Source organism: Lissotriton vulgaris, chromosome 6 (genome assembly GCF_964263255.1).
Source record: "Lissotriton vulgaris chromosome 6, aLisVul1.2, whole genome shotgun sequence".
In the NCBI taxonomy this organism is placed as follows: Eukaryota; Metazoa; Chordata; class Amphibia; order Caudata; family Salamandridae; genus Lissotriton; species Lissotriton vulgaris.
Genome location: NC_141694.1, coordinates 88,375,869 through 88,392,198, shown reverse-complemented (window position 1 = coordinate 88,392,198; position 16,330 = coordinate 88,375,869). Strand labels below are relative to the sequence as shown.

The 16,330-nt window shown below is 47.2% G+C and overlaps 1 protein-coding gene across 1 annotated transcript in view; it reads left to right on the top strand.

Moving 5' to 3' along the window:
• The window catches only part of YIPF3 (Yip1 domain family member 3), a 150,694-nt gene that overhangs the window by 103,086 nt on the left and 31,278 nt on the right, over positions 1–16,330 (top strand). The window contains 1 exon segment of the mRNA XM_086925995.1: positions 2,212–2,325. Coding sequence (XP_086782121.1) covers positions 2,212–2,325 — 114 coding nt within the window.

Genomic DNA, 16,330 nt, shown 5'->3' with positions numbered 1-16,330 from the left:
TTGAATACCTGGTTCGTAAGGTGCTGTCCCCTGAAGAGCACCAGGCCCCACAGAACAGACACCATGTCCATTAGAGTGGATGTGTCTGAGGTCACTCCCAGCATCTACCTTCCCTGTGTGTGTGTGTGTGTGTGTGTGTGTGTGTGTGTGTACGTGTGTACACACACTCCACTTCCCAGGTGCTTCGCTGCACCAAACAGGACCACGGACACGGTAATAGCTGCTCTGCCAGATTTTTATTTACTGTGCAGTAAACCATCAACAGAAAGGGACCAGTTTTCGCTGCTTCTTGCGGCGCTCTTTTCCGTGGTGCAAGATAAATAAATATATAATATATAGTTCCCCTTTTCATAAATTTAGAATACGGGTTATGCATTCCTGTTTCTTTAATCGCCGAAAGTTGCTGGTTTCGTGAAGAAACAGGTTTTTAAAGGTTTTAATTAGTTATGACATTGATACTACTGTAATTGTCAAACTGGGTGATAAAAGTGGGCTTCTTAATGGCATGTAGATTATTATAAGATGAGGAGAAGTGGAACATATGCTTGACTTGTATAAAGAAATACGCTAAAGGACTTTATAGTATAACACAAGGCTAGAAAGGGGAAATTAAAAGGAAAGGAGATGCCATGCGAAGGTGGCGGGAGTTTTGACTACAATATGATCATATATTGTAGTTAACTGAATGTGACTATTTGGTTGGAGAGAATATAGGTCACTGATTTGCTGTTCAGTAGAAAGCTGTTTATTGGGGTCTGTCTGTTCTCAATATAAATTTCCAGCTTGTCCCACAATCTCCTTGCATTTATAAGTTTTACGAGATTTCATTCTGAGCATCAAGTTATCTCAGCTATGGGAGTTTTATCTCCAGGCCTTCGATGTATAAATTGATAATTTTATAGATGATTTCCATAAAATTATTTTAGAGTTCATGGCTGCCTCCGTTTTAAAGCTGGTCTAGCATTAAAATAAACGAATGAGCGCAATCTGATTTTCTTAAAGGTTAGGTTGTATCTGGAAATATTATTTAGTTTTGATGTTTCTGCTGACCAGAAAGATATGTATTTTCTCCTCTCCTTTAAACTGCTTGAGGCTGGTTCCGTTGAACTCATCAGTCAATTACCAGGTCTGTCGGCTAGAGATGCCTTTCCAACCTAATGCGACATCATAGTTTGGGCACACTTCCAAAAGGTGTTTGGGGCACCCGTCAGCACAGCATCATTTGCATACTCGCTACATTTTCTCATCCACATTTGGGTTGTATACTATTTTTCGCTTCTGCTTCAGTAGATCACTAAATAAATTGTGGAATATTTGTCTAAAAACGTAAACAGTAAGGCAGAATTTGGCTGGGATTTGTTTTACCTGCCATCCATAGAGAAATGTGATCATCAGTACTGCATCCTCCGATTCAAAACCTTAGAATAATTCCCAACCACAAGGCTGGACCTCTGAAGATCCCTACATTTTAATTTCCATAACAACTTCTCACCTCAAAGAAAAAGATGGAGTTTTAAGCAAAAATATCCTGTTAAGACCCACTGGTGTTCCAAAGTCCTACTCCCAACAGGTCAGAAAAAAGAACCGAGGTAAAAAGGTTCCCTCTGAGGCTGAGTTTTCTGAACCCAAGTAGGCTCCACATACCCTAGAAAGAATATTTAAAGCAGCAATCCCCTATTTCTGCGGATGGAAAATGATTTCTAATAAAGCCTAATATTTAGAACTGTTTTAGACTTTAAGATTATTCACTCTAATAATTTACGAGTATGAGTATTTTTCCATAGTTAATCACCGCTAGCGGAGCAGTCATTGCATATTTCAGATGCTGAGGGAGCAATTCATTATTAAGTCAAAGGGAAGGCAGTGAGTGGGCAGGTACCTCCAGATGGGCACTCCCACGTAAGTTCCCTCAACATGAAGTCAGACTGCCACGTCAGTGTTCATGGGTATGATTCTATGGGCTGGAGGAGATTTCCAAGTCTAATGTAGGATTGTCACAGGAGTTTACAAATGATCATGTTGTACAAGAAAAAAAGCAGAAAGTGTGCTAGACACAAGTGTGTTTGGGTGTGAAATTCATGTTGTCGGATGAAGTTGAAATTAGATCAATTATTTCTTATGGAGAAGATTAATATAAATAGTTCAAGCCCAGTTGCGGGCTCCCAAAGTATCACATAACTTTATCTCCTTCTCATCTTATCTTCTTTCCAGGGCTATGGGCTCTTCGGACACTGCATTGTGCTTTTCATCACCTACAACATCCACTTCCACTCGCTGTTTTACCTCTTCTGGCTAGTCATCGGAGGGCTGTCCACGCTGCGCATGGTAAGATAAAGACCTTTGGCTGATGGAAGTCCTCTAGGATAAAGTGCCCTAGTGTACAAAGCCCTTTTGGCTATTGCAAAACCATGAACTTTGCAAAATTGCAGGGGTTGCAGCAACAAAAGTGTTTTTCTTATTGCACAAAAGTCTTGTTATTAGTTGAAAATTTTGTTCAGACTCCTAAAAGAGCTTTTGCGATCCTGTTTGAATTGCAAATAGGACTGTCTGTGAAAGGGGAGTTCTTCCTCTATTTACGAATCGGAGAGGAATGTACCAATGACTTGTTATCGCAAATGAAAACCATTGATCAGTACGATCATAAATCAGAATTCATTCTCAAAATGTTGGTCTGCACTTTGCAACCCTTTTATAAAATCACTTCTTAGTACATAAAGCCTGTGAACGTGATCGTAAGAGCCAGTCTTGTGCATACAGGGAACTGCTCTTAGGCGTAATTGAGAAAATCTCTACTATTAGAGACACCTGTAATTTAGAAAGAAAAGAAAAAAAACAGCTGGCACCACTAATGTGTTTTTGAAGAGTTGGGATGGTGGACTCGCCATGACCGACAGTTTTTAGAAAGAACGTTAGTCGAGGGGTGGTTACCTTCCCCAGTTGTTAATCCTACCCCTGACTACAAAAAGAGCAGATACTTTGCGGAGAATTGCACAAAAACTACAGAAGAGCTCATTGGAGAATCTGTGCATATTTAAGACCAGGACGGCTAGGCTCTTATTCTGTGACACACTTGCTCTTGTTGCATTAAGTGCTTTCCTGAACAGAACTTGAAGGACATCGCCGAGGCTCATGTTTTACTCCCTCCAGCTCAACCACCTAACTCCTTACTACTGATCACTGCCATAAGCTAGCCAAAACTAATGGCCCCTTGTGTATGTTCGTTCATTCATTCAGCACACCGCCCCACCATAGATACCACATAATCTGCAACAGCTAGTAGCTTGTTTCTTTGAACAATGTTTAAGGCTACACTTTGACTTCTCATTTGCCTCGCAAATGCCAGTAGCGTGTTTCCACTAAAATAGTCTACAAGTCAACAAACACTATGGGCTCCATTAGGATGGCGGGCGGATTGCCCCCGTCAGGCTGGCGGTAGCCACCGCCAGCCTGGCGGGGGAAATCCACCCGCCATCCTTCCCTGTATTCCCCCCGCCATATTAGAATGGCGGGGGGGACCACGGCGGAGCAAAACACCGCCCGCCACTTTTCCGCCCCCGTCGCATTGCGGCCGGGGCGGAAAATGATTAATATGGTGGCGGTGTCTATGAGACACCGCCAGCCATATTACAATGGCAAGTGTGCAATGCCTTTCTGTGGCGGCAATGCCGCCATGGAAAGGCAGGCGGTGTTCACTCTGGGGGGCCCCCTGTGGGCCCCCGGAGTGAAGGCCAAAGGGGGGTGGCACACGGGGGCTACCTGTGGTACCCCCCTGCATTTGCATAATCAAAGCGGCTGGCACCGCGCGGTGCCAGCCGCTTTGATTACGTAAATGCTGCTAAGCATTTTTAATATTGTGGCGGGCGGAGCAGAGAGCTCCGCCCGCCACAATACTATAGATACAGGATGTGCCCGCCACTGTGGTGGGCACATCCTAATGGTGTGTGCCGGACCCCCGCCCTTAGGGCGGGCGGTCCCGATTTCCGACAGGCGGGTGGGCAAAGCCCGCCTGCCATCCTAATGGGGCCCTTAGCATTAGCCCACCTGCTGTTAACAGATCTTCCCTGGTCTTCTTCCCTAATTTACTAGGCCTTAACAGCAGGCCTGATTTTGAGAGACTTCAGTTTGTGCCTCTGATCCACAAAGCACAATCCCTTAGCTCTGCAGTATGTTTTATCGTTTTGCGCCTCCCAGGATGTCATCATTACAGGCTGTTAACTAGACTTTGACAGGGTTGTCAACCTTGACTTGATCAGTTGTTTTCTTTTCCATGGAATTACATCAAGCAGCATTCCTCACATCTAGGCCATTAAAATACCCATCCGAACTACTGCTTACCTGCCCACATAAATATTAACCTCTTTATATCTATCCAGAAACATAATGCATGGCCACTGGGATTCATATTTGCTTGATCAAGTCCTGGCCCTGTAGTGGTTTGAACACTGACCCATGTTTCAACAAACAAGAACATTTTCACCTGGCATCTCAGTGGAGAAAATCTCGATTAGACCATGAGAAAAGGTGCTGGGTATTCATGGCGGCATCACCAGCCATCATAAAAAAGGTATATCAGTAAAAAGATACTCAAAGCCCACTAAGCCCCACCCCAAAAACGCTGCGTCCAAAGAAGAAAGGCAATGAACCATGCATCCGTACAACATTTTATTTATTCTAATTATTGAATGAACTTGTGTTGCATTCCTGCACCAATTACAAGTTTGGCACATTACAAAAACTCAGGTTCTATAGTTAGTAAAATCAGAAGCCCAGTAAAATAAGAAGCCCAACAAAATAATCTTATGCAGAACTGTATAGAATACAGACCATACAAGGGAAGGACAATGAAGTAGAAATAGTCAGAAGTCTATGCAGGGTTATTTTGTAGGAGATAAGGGTTCGTTTACGAAAAGGCAGAATATGTTTGTTCCTAGGTGCTGCCTGAAGGCAAACAGATCTCAAATGTGATGCTGTCTGGTAAGGCATCCCATGAGGTGGTTGTGACATCAGTAAATTACTGCTTCTGGGTGAGATTTGCTCAGACACTTCAAGTTGTAATGAGTTTCTTCTCTTGGGAACAGAACTTCTTGCAGAAGTGATTTTGACTAAAACTAAGCTCATCACTTTATTCCTGTGTTCCGTAACTATTCAAGAAGTCTGGTTTTCTACTTTGCAGAGGACTTCACTTAGCTTGACCGGTGTGGGCAGTTCTCTTTTAAAAGGTGGCCCCTTTTAGCTGTCCAGAGCTTTGAAAAGATAATCCCCTGCCAAAAATCATAGTGAAAGTACACCTTCTTATCCTTGCCTGTATGTTACAATTCCATCGCTTACAGACCATGCAGAATCCCAGGAGGAAGGTCAGAGTTTACTCCATTAGAACAGGAGTACAGGAACCACCAGCCATTGAGCAGCTCATTCTACCAGCAGCTGTCAAAACACGCAAATTGATAATGACCGATATTAGTTAACCTTAAACCTGGAGACTGTTCAGATTGGTCTAGCATCTTCACAACCGCTGAGACCTCCCATGGTTCATCAGCGAATGCAGAACCTTTCTGCAAAAAAACATACTATGTGCTCCTGTTCTACAAAAGTAATCCCCCTAAAGTCTCTGCAAGACCTACTTTGATTGCTAGTAGTTCTGCCATGAGAGCAAATGGTAGAGGGAGAGTTTGCTTTCCTAAATTCCTGTCCCTAAAAAGGGAGAAAGTGGGACACCTTTGGTCATTCACTCTTATTAATGTAGTAACAGACTTGTATACTGCCGGGATTTAGGTCTTCATCCTCCTGCCCAAATGCAGATTGTCCAGGACCACCTTTAGGAAACACCAACTAACGCGATCGAAGGCCTTTTCGGCATTAAGGGACAGCAGGAGTGATGGGATATTCTTTTTACTGACTTATTCCATTCTGTGTACCAATCACCTGATGGCATGTGTACCCTGCCTCTGCTTAACATTAAAGCCCTCTTGGATTGGGTTCTCTCAAGTGCATCATGAGTACTTCAAGGCAGTTTGGTCAAGATCTTGGCGAACATTTTTTGTGTGTATTCAGCAGTGCAATTGGCCTATCGCCATCTGTCTCCTTTCTAACCTTTTTTATTTGATATCCGCCTCACACATGGTCGTGATAAGGCTCCAACTATTCATAAATTTATTGAATAGAACTGCCAATCTTTTGCTTAGTTGTGCAAAAAAATGTTTTGTAGTATGAGACCAGGAATCTTTCAGTTTCTTGGGTCTTCCCTGGTAGCATGGTTTGGAGGTCCTCCCGAAATTTTAATATTACCTCAAGGGAGTTTCCTCTGTCCTTCCCCTCATCCCCCTACAACTCTGCCCTCAGTGCTGCCCATTTGAATGATCTGAAATATCCTACCATGTCCTCTTTACATACCTCTCCTCTCAGAGAGCTTGAAGGTAGTCTCTGAAGATTTCCTGCTTGCCGCACTCCCAAATTGTCCATGTGCCTTCCCGTATCTTTGTCCCTGTAATGTTGGTCTTTCTCTTTGCTAATGTAGTTTCTTGGCTGATGAGGTCTGCATTTTATCACTCTTATTATAAATGACCTGGCCTATATTTAGTAGTGGACATTCAGTTTGGTTGATCCTATGGGCTCCTCTGAGCGAGGTTAAAGTCGCTCCCAAGCCATCTTACACGGGCGGTATTTTGGTCATGGAAGAGCCGTCTGAGGAAAGGCTCCTGGCCTCTGTTGGGGGCATATATGTTAAGAATAGTATAGGAATTGTTATGCAGAGTAAGCTGGATTTTAATGACGCAACCTTCCCTGCCTCACTTAACGTTGACTTCTCCTGCTCCTATGTGTGTTTTGCAGAGGATTGCAGTGCCTGCAGTCTTTGTTGAGAGACAGAGGCCCAGTATTGATTGGGGTAGTGTTTGTTAATGTTGCTCCACACTTGTTGATGGTTGTTTTTGCATTTAGCCCCTTCACAGTAAGGGAAAGAAAACTGAATGTGTGTGGAATGTACTCAGTCTCCCTTTCTCCCCCATGCAGGGCTCTCCTTTCCTGGGCCTCATATATCTTTATGCTCCTCCGATGTTTTACTTTCTGTTCTTCCAGAGATGTTCTCCTGTTCCAGAGTTTTGTGTGTTCGTTATAGTTTTCATCCATTACTCCATCTAGATAGTTTATTCTCCTCCCCTGCTCGGCCATCTCACTCCACAGTTCATGGATCCATGTTTTCATGTGGGTCTTCAATGACCCTGCGTATCTCATTTAGGAAGTCTTCTAGATAGTCCTGTATGACAGCTGGGTTTTTGACCAGTTTTTGTTGAATTTACAGCTTTTGACCCATGGTCCTAGAGAGCTCTGATCAGTCCACTGCTGCCTAACTGAATGGCAACCAAGGCAAGACCCTCTCGCACATGGGACACTCCAGTCTTCTGAGAGGGCTTCTTCATGAGCTTTGTCAAATGATTTCCGGTAAATCAAACAGCGTCCTTAGGAGATTCCATCAGTCCAGGCACGTTTCCAGAGAGTTCTTTTCCTCCCCAATACACCATGGTGCTTTGTGGACATCTTGGCTGGCAACAATCTGCTACCTACCTGTCGATGTCCTCCACTTTTCCCGCCAGGGGCAGGTATTCCAAGTCTCTGACACAGAGATGACACATGCCGCAGTGGTTGTGGTCCCCTTTATGCTTCACTGGAGATGGCTCTCCCAGGGATCCACCCTTGCCCCCTCTGTGCAGGCACCTGTCTTCGGACCTGTGGTCAGGCCAACTCGAAGTCCACATCTGCAGCTACAGCCCACACGCCCCACTTCAGGTCAAATTGGAAGCCTTCTTCTCTTCATTCGCTCAGTTGTGCTTCAAAATCAAACCCAGACTAGGGGATGGGTGTTCAAAGTGCACGTCCAGGGCATCTTGTTGCCTCACAAATTGGCACCCTACTTCATGCTAGGCTTGACCATTCCTCCCCAAAGATTTAAGTTTTGATGCCAGGGAGCTGCCTGTCTTAGAATCAATGGACAGAGGCAGTTTTCTCAGCATGCTGCGTCATGACCTACCACCAACATTTCTGCTTCTCTCATGGCCTGCCATTGAAATGTCTGCTTGGTTTGCCCAAGAACATTGTTTGATATCCATGCCTTCACTCCAAGTAAGCATTCTCTCAGATTAGCTGCTGATTTGGTGCTTCATGAATAAGACTAACAAAACGGAGTGTTGTCTGCCACAGCACAGCCCAGCAGCATTAAAATCCAGTTAGCTGAGTCGATTGTGTTGTGTTAGGTCTCCTCATGTGTCAAAGCAATGATTGACAGAAGACTGAAATTGGAGGCTGCTTTGTTCGTTACATTACTCATACCACTTGTCCAGCTTCATGGTTCTGTGGGTAGGACATCCTTAAATCCACCAGGGAAACAGTTTTTTTTCATTTTTAAGTCTCCTGCAGGCAGCGCACATGCGCTGTCGCTATGGTAACAATCTAATCTATCTGGAAGGAAAGAACTCTACACAAAGGAACTTTTAGCCCGCCCATCACTTACTTTCTGTTAGCACCATTATCACTCTTGTTTGCTGCCTTCTAATTCGGCAGTCCGTGGGATGCCATCACTTCTTTGTCTCCGTGTAGAGCAAAGCCCACGTACAGATTAATTTGGCTTAATTAGTCTCCCTCACACCCTCTAGCTGAGATTGAGGTACTATTTCTTTTTTTTTTTTTTGCATTTTAAAACCGCCAAATAGACCTGCCAGAAGTTATGTGACGCTTTACATGAGCACCAGTTACATTACACAACTTCAGGTTAATTTTTATTTTTTAATGCAAAGGAGATCACAGGATGCTGAGGTGATGCCGAGAATCAAACCTGGTTCCTCGGTTCCAAAGTCTGTGTCCCATATGCCTAAACTGCCCATAGCACCACTTCCTTCCTAGTGGTGTTGGTGCTTGCTATCCAGAGAAGCATGTCAGATGTAGACCTTTGAGTGACACCCTGTCCCCAGCGAACGGGCACTTGCTGTAAAGTACAATTTTACAGTTCTTTCATTTTTTTACGTTCCACTTACGTCATCAGGAAATCCAAAATAGATTAGAAATTAGAAAAACAACCAAATCTGACACACCACATGATAACTGTATACCATTCAGGTCACTACACGTGTGTATCGATTGCATACTTAGTTGGTTAAATCATGGCAAAACTGGCATGTCTAACTAAACCTTCTGACCCTGGCACAGAACCATTTATTGTAGTTCTTTTGTGGAATGTTACTACGTCATTTTGCCAAAGCTTAGCGTGATTTTATTGGTTTGAGCTGCACCAATATAGCACATACAAAAATACTAATGCTGGATTGACAAGCATTGTCTTCTTTTCTCGAAGTGTAGCTGAGCTCATGGTTTCTTGCACTAGGTACCCTTTTCCATGGTGAAAGCAACATTTGCCAGGTTAAAGAAATTAGAGCTAGTGAGATTGTTTGTTTTTTGGTTTTGCCTCTGCATTCATTTACGGACCATAGAGAACATTTGTTTAAGTGATCAATGAAAATTGGCTGCTGGAGAAATTAATTAATGAATGAATGAAATGGGGGCGTGGCCAAGCAGCATGGCCGACAGGACGTGAGCTTCACCAGCTCCGTCCGAGGACCCACTAATCCTGCCTACAAGATCCTTGCTGGACCCTCCAAAGGGGAGCTGACGGTCCGGATCCTCACCTGCCACGCTGGGGACCCCCACATTGCCGAGAGAGCCTCCGGTGCCCCGGAAAACACCGCCGGAGATCGAAGCGGCGCTCTGAGGGCTCCGCCAGGTTCTACGCGAGTCCGCGGACTGGGCCTGCGTGTGAGACTGGCGGTGAAGGCGATTTCCTGCTCCGGGGCTGACCGCGTCCGCTGCTGGCCCCTCGATTGCTGGAGATGGTGGCGAGCGCCCGGGGCGACTAGTGGAAGGCTGATCTGGGGTCCGGTGATCTCCGCTGATCCGTGTGAGGGGTTGCAGCACCCGCCCCTCCCCCCTCCGATCCTCTGCTGTACCGGAGCTCCGGCTGTGGAGCGCAGCCCCGGGTGAGTGCTTCCCTGGTCCCTGGGGCTCTGCAGGACTGTTGGAGGGCTGAGGCGGTGCGGCCACCAAGGGCTTCTCACTGATATTGCCGCATCTGTTGGCCTTTGGAGCCCGTCCCCGCACTGAGTGCCGGTGCGACCTGCACAGGCTGCCCCTCCTGGTTTTGCTGCAGCTGTGGGGATTGCGGCCTCCGTCCCTTCCCCGGGACAGTGAACTACGGCGGCCCTTCCACGTGGAGCCTGTGGTGGCTCTGGGACCTGCGGCGGCCTGAGGGGTTGGGCTCCGGGGGACGTGGGTGGCTTGGAGCCCCCCTGGTATACACGACATTGCCTGAGAGCCGGGGCGCCTTCCTTCCTACGCAGCAGCGGGATACAGACTGTGATACCCCCGGCCCACGTTGCGCCTTGCCCCTAGAGGCTTGAAGATTGTTCTGTTGCTCCTGGATGGTGAGGGGGCTCGTCCCGGGTGCACTAGTTGGCGGGGGAACTGATTGGTTGGCTGCCCTCGATCGGATTGCCCGGTACGCCCTGCTGCATTGTCCTCTCCGCCGGTCCTCCCGCCTTCGCCCTGCTGTTGGGACCTGTGCCTACCCGGTGGGACCGGGTGGATCCTAGCTGAGGCGCCCCGTGGGGGCTCCCGATCTGCCCCCCAGGATGACGACCCGCAAGGACAGGAATGCGAAATCCTCCCAACCCAACACCATCGTGCAGTATACCACCCCAAGACTGCCATCGCAGAGGATCACGCGGCAGACGGGACCGGACGATGGGGGCGATGGACCGCATGAACCTTCCCGGGCAGAGATCCTGAAGGCGATCCAGGGATCCCATTCTGCCTTGGAGAGGCAGATCGAGACGGTGTCGATAGACGTAAATCTCCTCCGGACGGACCTCCGTAAGGTGGCAGACAAGGTCTCAGACGCGGAGGGCAATATTGCCCAACTGCAAACGGAAGTGGCCTCCCTGCAGAAATCGGTCGCGCACCTGACGTCCACTACCCGTGCACTGGAGAGGAGGGCGGAGGATGCGGAAGGCAGGGCCCGTCGGAGCAACATCAGGGTCCTAGGCGTGCCGGAGCGCCTTGAGGCGGGCAACGCTGAACGCTTCTTGGAGACGTGGATCCGTACCCAGCTATGCCCGACCGGACTGTCCAGTGTCTTTGTTGTTGAGAGGGCACACAGGGCCCTGGTTCCCCCTCCACGCCCGGGCGAGTCACCTAGAGCCATCATTGCAAAGATTCTAAATTATAAAGATCGCGATTGTATTCTACGGGCCGCGAGAGAAATGGAGTCCATCACCATTGAAAATAGTCGTGTTTCCATCTACCCCGACTATACTCAGCAGGTGCAGGAGCAACGAAGTCCTACCTGGGCGTCAAGCAGAAACTTCGGGACATGAAGCTACAATATATGCTCCTGTACCCGGCCAAACTCAAGGTGCTCTCCCAAGGGCGCGCTCACTTCTTTGAGTCACCGGCGGAAGTGTGGGAGTGGCTCGAGATACGGGGAGACGACCTACCTCCTGGTGAACGGGGTGGCCCCCGCGAGACCTGGGGGACCCGGCCCCAGAGACGTCGACGAGGCAGAGGGAGACGTAGATCTGGATCCCGGGGTTCTCCCGAGCCCCGGATTACTGTAGGCGAGGATGGGGCGCTCCACGTGAGACCATCAACGGCGGGGGCCGATCTGGAGTCACCTGAGGCCCCTACACCTGGTGCGATCCTGGTCCCAGATACCCTGCAGGAAACCTTGCTGGAGATACACTCTGCGCCCCCGGTGATACCGGAGACCGCCCTCTCCGACACACGGCCTGAGTGAACTCTGATATGAGGTACTGTCTTGTTAAAATGTTGTTGCCCTGGGAGGTTGGGAGGGTCGCCTCTCCTGGTTTATACCTGCCCGGTGATGTCTCTACCTGGTGCTGGGAGCCCTGGTTGGTGGGCTGAACAGAGGATGGACACCATGTTGGCCGAGGCGTTGTGGTGCGAGGTCCGAGAGTTTATGGCGTACCGTCGCCCAGCATTGGAATTGACTTTCATGAACGTTCCCGGAGACTGTCCTGGAACATGGGGTCCTCGGGGAGTTGGGGGGGAGGGTGGGTGGTTTTGTTTGGTTGTGTGTGAGTGTGGGGTGCGTGTGGTGTATGGGGTGGCTGTGCACGTCCTGGCACTGGCAGGGGAAGGGCAGGGTAGCGTTTTTGGTTGTTGCTGTCCTTTTGCTCGCGGGTGGGGGGGGGGGGGACTGGTTCTGATGGGGTGTTGGGTCACATTGTTTTTGAATGGCGCTGGTGTGGGATGACCGGGATGGTGTGTTTTCCGGTTGAGTCATTCCTCCTTATGAGCGGGGGAGGGGGGGGGGGTTGTTTTTGGGGTTGGCTGGTTGCGGGTACTGTGGGGTTGGGGGGAGTTGTGGGGGGGATTTGTTTTTGGCATGGTGTGTACTACTATGGTAATTCTTTATTTAGATATAAAAAACATATCTTTAAAAGATTGCACAAATCACATTGTGTACAGTTTTATGAATAAAAGATGATAAAAGAAAAAAATAAGACCGAAGTATGTTAGTTAAAAACCTTTCAATTTGTAAATTAACTCTCCCCGTTATTGCAAGGCTTTTAAAATGCAGGTTCCGTCTTAGTAATCAGCTATATGGCCTCAGCAATGTCCATTTTATCTAAATTGCGATAGGCATACTGAATAAATTTAGACAGATTTATATTTAAAACAATATTATCTGGAGACAGAGCAGCGATGATGGCGTGCCTACAGGTCCGAATACCAAGCCTGTTCCATTCTGGCTTGAGCAGGTATCGACGCTGGAGATTGAATGAGGGACAGATGCAGAGCACGTGCAGGATTGTTTCTGTTGCTGACCCGCATCCTCTACATGTTGTGTCTTCCTTCTTACGACGCCAGGTGGGAAGATTTTGAAGAAAGCGCCAGTCTCCCAATCTTAGGGCAATCAGACAGCGCTTTAAATAAAGTGCAAATGTCGTAGAGAGGTAGGCCGCAGGGGTCAATCGTTTGTAGGAATTAACTATCGCCCAGGAGTGACTGCGTTTCGTGACAAGAGCTTTGTCTGAAGCCAGAGATTTCAGTCTGACGCATTTATTGATTATGGTTTTAAAGACAGTCTGGCTGGGGTTGAGGGCCCAAAGATCGGCAGCTGACATTTGATGAATGTAATCATTCAGAAGGCGCCCAAATGTTCCCCCTGGATTAGTCTCGTTTATTTCATTCCATATTAGGGATTCTAGCGTGCCTGATTCGGCCTGTCTTAGTTTATGACATAGCTTAAGGTAAGTACCGACGTTAGAGGCTTCATAGTTGGTTAATCCCAGCTCTAGTCTAATCTGAGCAGGGGAAGCAACACTCGGTAAATGAAGTAGCTTCCTATAGATTTTAGTTGTATATTTGTTAAGAGCAGTATTCATTTTGCCTTTAAAGATCTCTATGCCATAAGAAAGTGTTGGCCCTATTTTAGCTCTAAGGACTTCTAATAAAGGGGCAAAGGTTGGTCCTGAAAGTTTCTTCGATAATTTGGCTAAGGATACCACTAAGGCCGTAGTTTTAGCTGCGATCACACTGCTTTGCTTTGAGAAGCTGCCCCTTGCGTCCAAATGGACGCCTAAATATTTATATGACTGGCCAATCGAAAGGCTTGTATTGTTAATTGACCAACCGCCGCCGCTGTGGTGTTTCTTGCCAAATGGGACTATCAAGGTTTTCTCCATGTTGATTTCTAACTGGTTGTCAGATGTGTATTGTGATAGTTCAGCGAGGAGCCTTTGTAACCCTACTCTGGTAAGGCTGAACAAGGCCAAATCGTCAGCGTATAAAAGGTTACATAGTGCCGCACCACCTATTTTGGGTGGATGGCTATTTACCTTGTCTAGAGTGCTTGACAGGTCGGCTATAAATAGGTTGAAGAGGAGAGGGGCCAGCACGCATCCCTGCTTGACACCGCGAGAGGTCATAATTTTCCGCGAGAGATGCGAGCCGGACCCTAGCTTCACTCGGACCCATGTGTCAGAGTAGAGTTGAATAATTGGGTTCAGTATTTCATTTGGAATGCCCCACTGGGTCAGTTTTTTCCAAAGAGCCGCCCTGGGCACTCTATCGAACGCGGCTTTAAAATCGACAAAGCAGCAGAAGACCATCCTGTTTGTTGATAAAGCTTTGTCGATTATGGTGGAAACTGCCAGTAAATTTATCATAGTTCCTGAATTGGCAACAAACCCTGTCTGGTTTAGAGGAATCAGATTGTGGTCCTTTGCCCATTGCCTTAGGTCCTCCAGAATGAGTCCTGCAAAATGTTTTGCCTCTATGTCCAATAGGGCAATTAATCTATAGTTGTTTGGCATAGCTCGTGGGCCAGATTTGTAGATGGGATGAATTATTGCGCCCCGCCATGAGTCCGGGATTGTCGATGTTCGCAGGGTGTAATTGAAAAGATTCAATAGCACCATGGACCAGAAAGGAATGTCCGATTTGAATAGTCTTTGTGGCAGGCCATTAGGGCCTGGTGCTCCATCTTGTCTCCCTTGTGTCACTACTTTGATGACTCGTTCCTCTGTTAGTGCATATACAGGGGTTGGTCTCTGAATTGTATCCAAAGAGGTGTTCAGTGATTCGTCGTCTACGGTCCCGCGTCCCATGGGTGGTCTGGAACTATCATGGTTATCTTGTGCCTGGAAGTGAGCTGTTAGATATGTTACCCATTCTGCTTCCCGGATATTTGCAGAGCCAGAGTTTGTCAGGTTTAAATGGGTGCGGTTAACGAGGGACCAGAATTTCCTTGTGTTTTTTTGCTTACTTTCCCACACCAATTTTATCCAGTATTGGTTTTCCTGAGCCTGTTTCTCTTGAGAGACTGCCCTCCTAAATGCTTTTTGGGCATGATGATATGTGGCAAGGAAGGCGCTGTTCCGAGGAAATTTTAAAATCAACCTCAGTGCAGTGTTCCTTGCTCTCTTTAGTAGTTTAATAGCGGCTGAGGTCGCGGCCCCTACTGGAGGCAAACGATTTAAGCTCTGAGCTGTCGCGGGATATGAGTTGATCAGGTGGAGGCACAACTGTGACCATTTCCATATCGGGTTGGCTGCTTTGTCGAGACTGCCTGTTATGTAGTCCTTGCTTACTTTTAGAACACTCTGACTGTTGGTTTCATTCCATTTAAGGCGCTTGAGGTTTTCTGTATGAATTCCCTTATAAGTTGAGGGAGCCGCTTTATGAAGTTCCAAGTTTGCGGTGAGAGTAATGACCTGGGGCCTGTGGTCGCTTTCGGGCCGTGGATGGATGCAAAAACAGTTCAATTTGAACAGTAGTTCAAAATTACAGATAGTGAAATCTAAATAAGATTGTTTTCTTCCGTTCGACCAGGTCCAGTTTGGGGGTGAATCGCTTGGTGTCCTTCCATTCACTACTAGGTAGCCTGCATTATAGAATCTAGTCACGGAGAGCTCACCTAATATGTTTGGGGCTTGCTTCAGGGGTTTGGATTGTGTAAAAGCCTCAATAATATTAGTCATGTCCGGCCCTTCCGTGTCTGCTACAATCCCCTGGAATAGATTTGTGTTGAAATCTCCGGTAAAGATGCGGTCCGAATTGGGATAGTCAGTCGCGATGTCGTTCATGATTTCACACAATCGGACCAAGTGGTCTTTTTTTGTACGGGTGCAGGGGTTGATATACACATTGACAAGGAGAATTGAACGCTGCCTCCCAAAGGGATTGATTTTTACCCCAAGTAACCAGTCTTCTTTGAGGGGGATTTGATTGAGAGCACCTTTTAGATTATTTGTGATGTATATAGACAGGCCACCTTTAGGGTGGCCAAATCGGTTGTCCCTGAGAGCTGGTTTCCAAAACTCGATGTATCCTTCCATGGGACAGCCCTCTGTCACCCAAGTTTCCTGTAGGGCGATTGCTGTATGTTTGCACAGAAAGTCCATAGTGTCTTCATTTGAAGTTTTTTGTTGAAGTCCGCTGATATTCCATGAGCACAGTGAGAATGGAGGCTGTCCCTGTTTGGTATATCTTTTGTGCCATGTATCTGCTGCTGTAAGGGGTTTTCTGGCGGAGTTGTGTGTTTCTGCAAGTGTTTCCCCCGCTGGCGGTCAGTTTAAATGTTTTGATGACAGGATTGCTGGCAACCACCCCCAGTTGTAATTAGCTTCTTCGGTGGCCCCAACTTTTTCCGGTCCTTTTGGTTTGACGTCAGCCCCTGAAGCGTTTTTTAGGACCGAATAGGGTCTTGCGCCTCCTGTTGTTTTAGATGTTGACAAGTGGCTGGGTGAAGTCGATCTTGTTAACA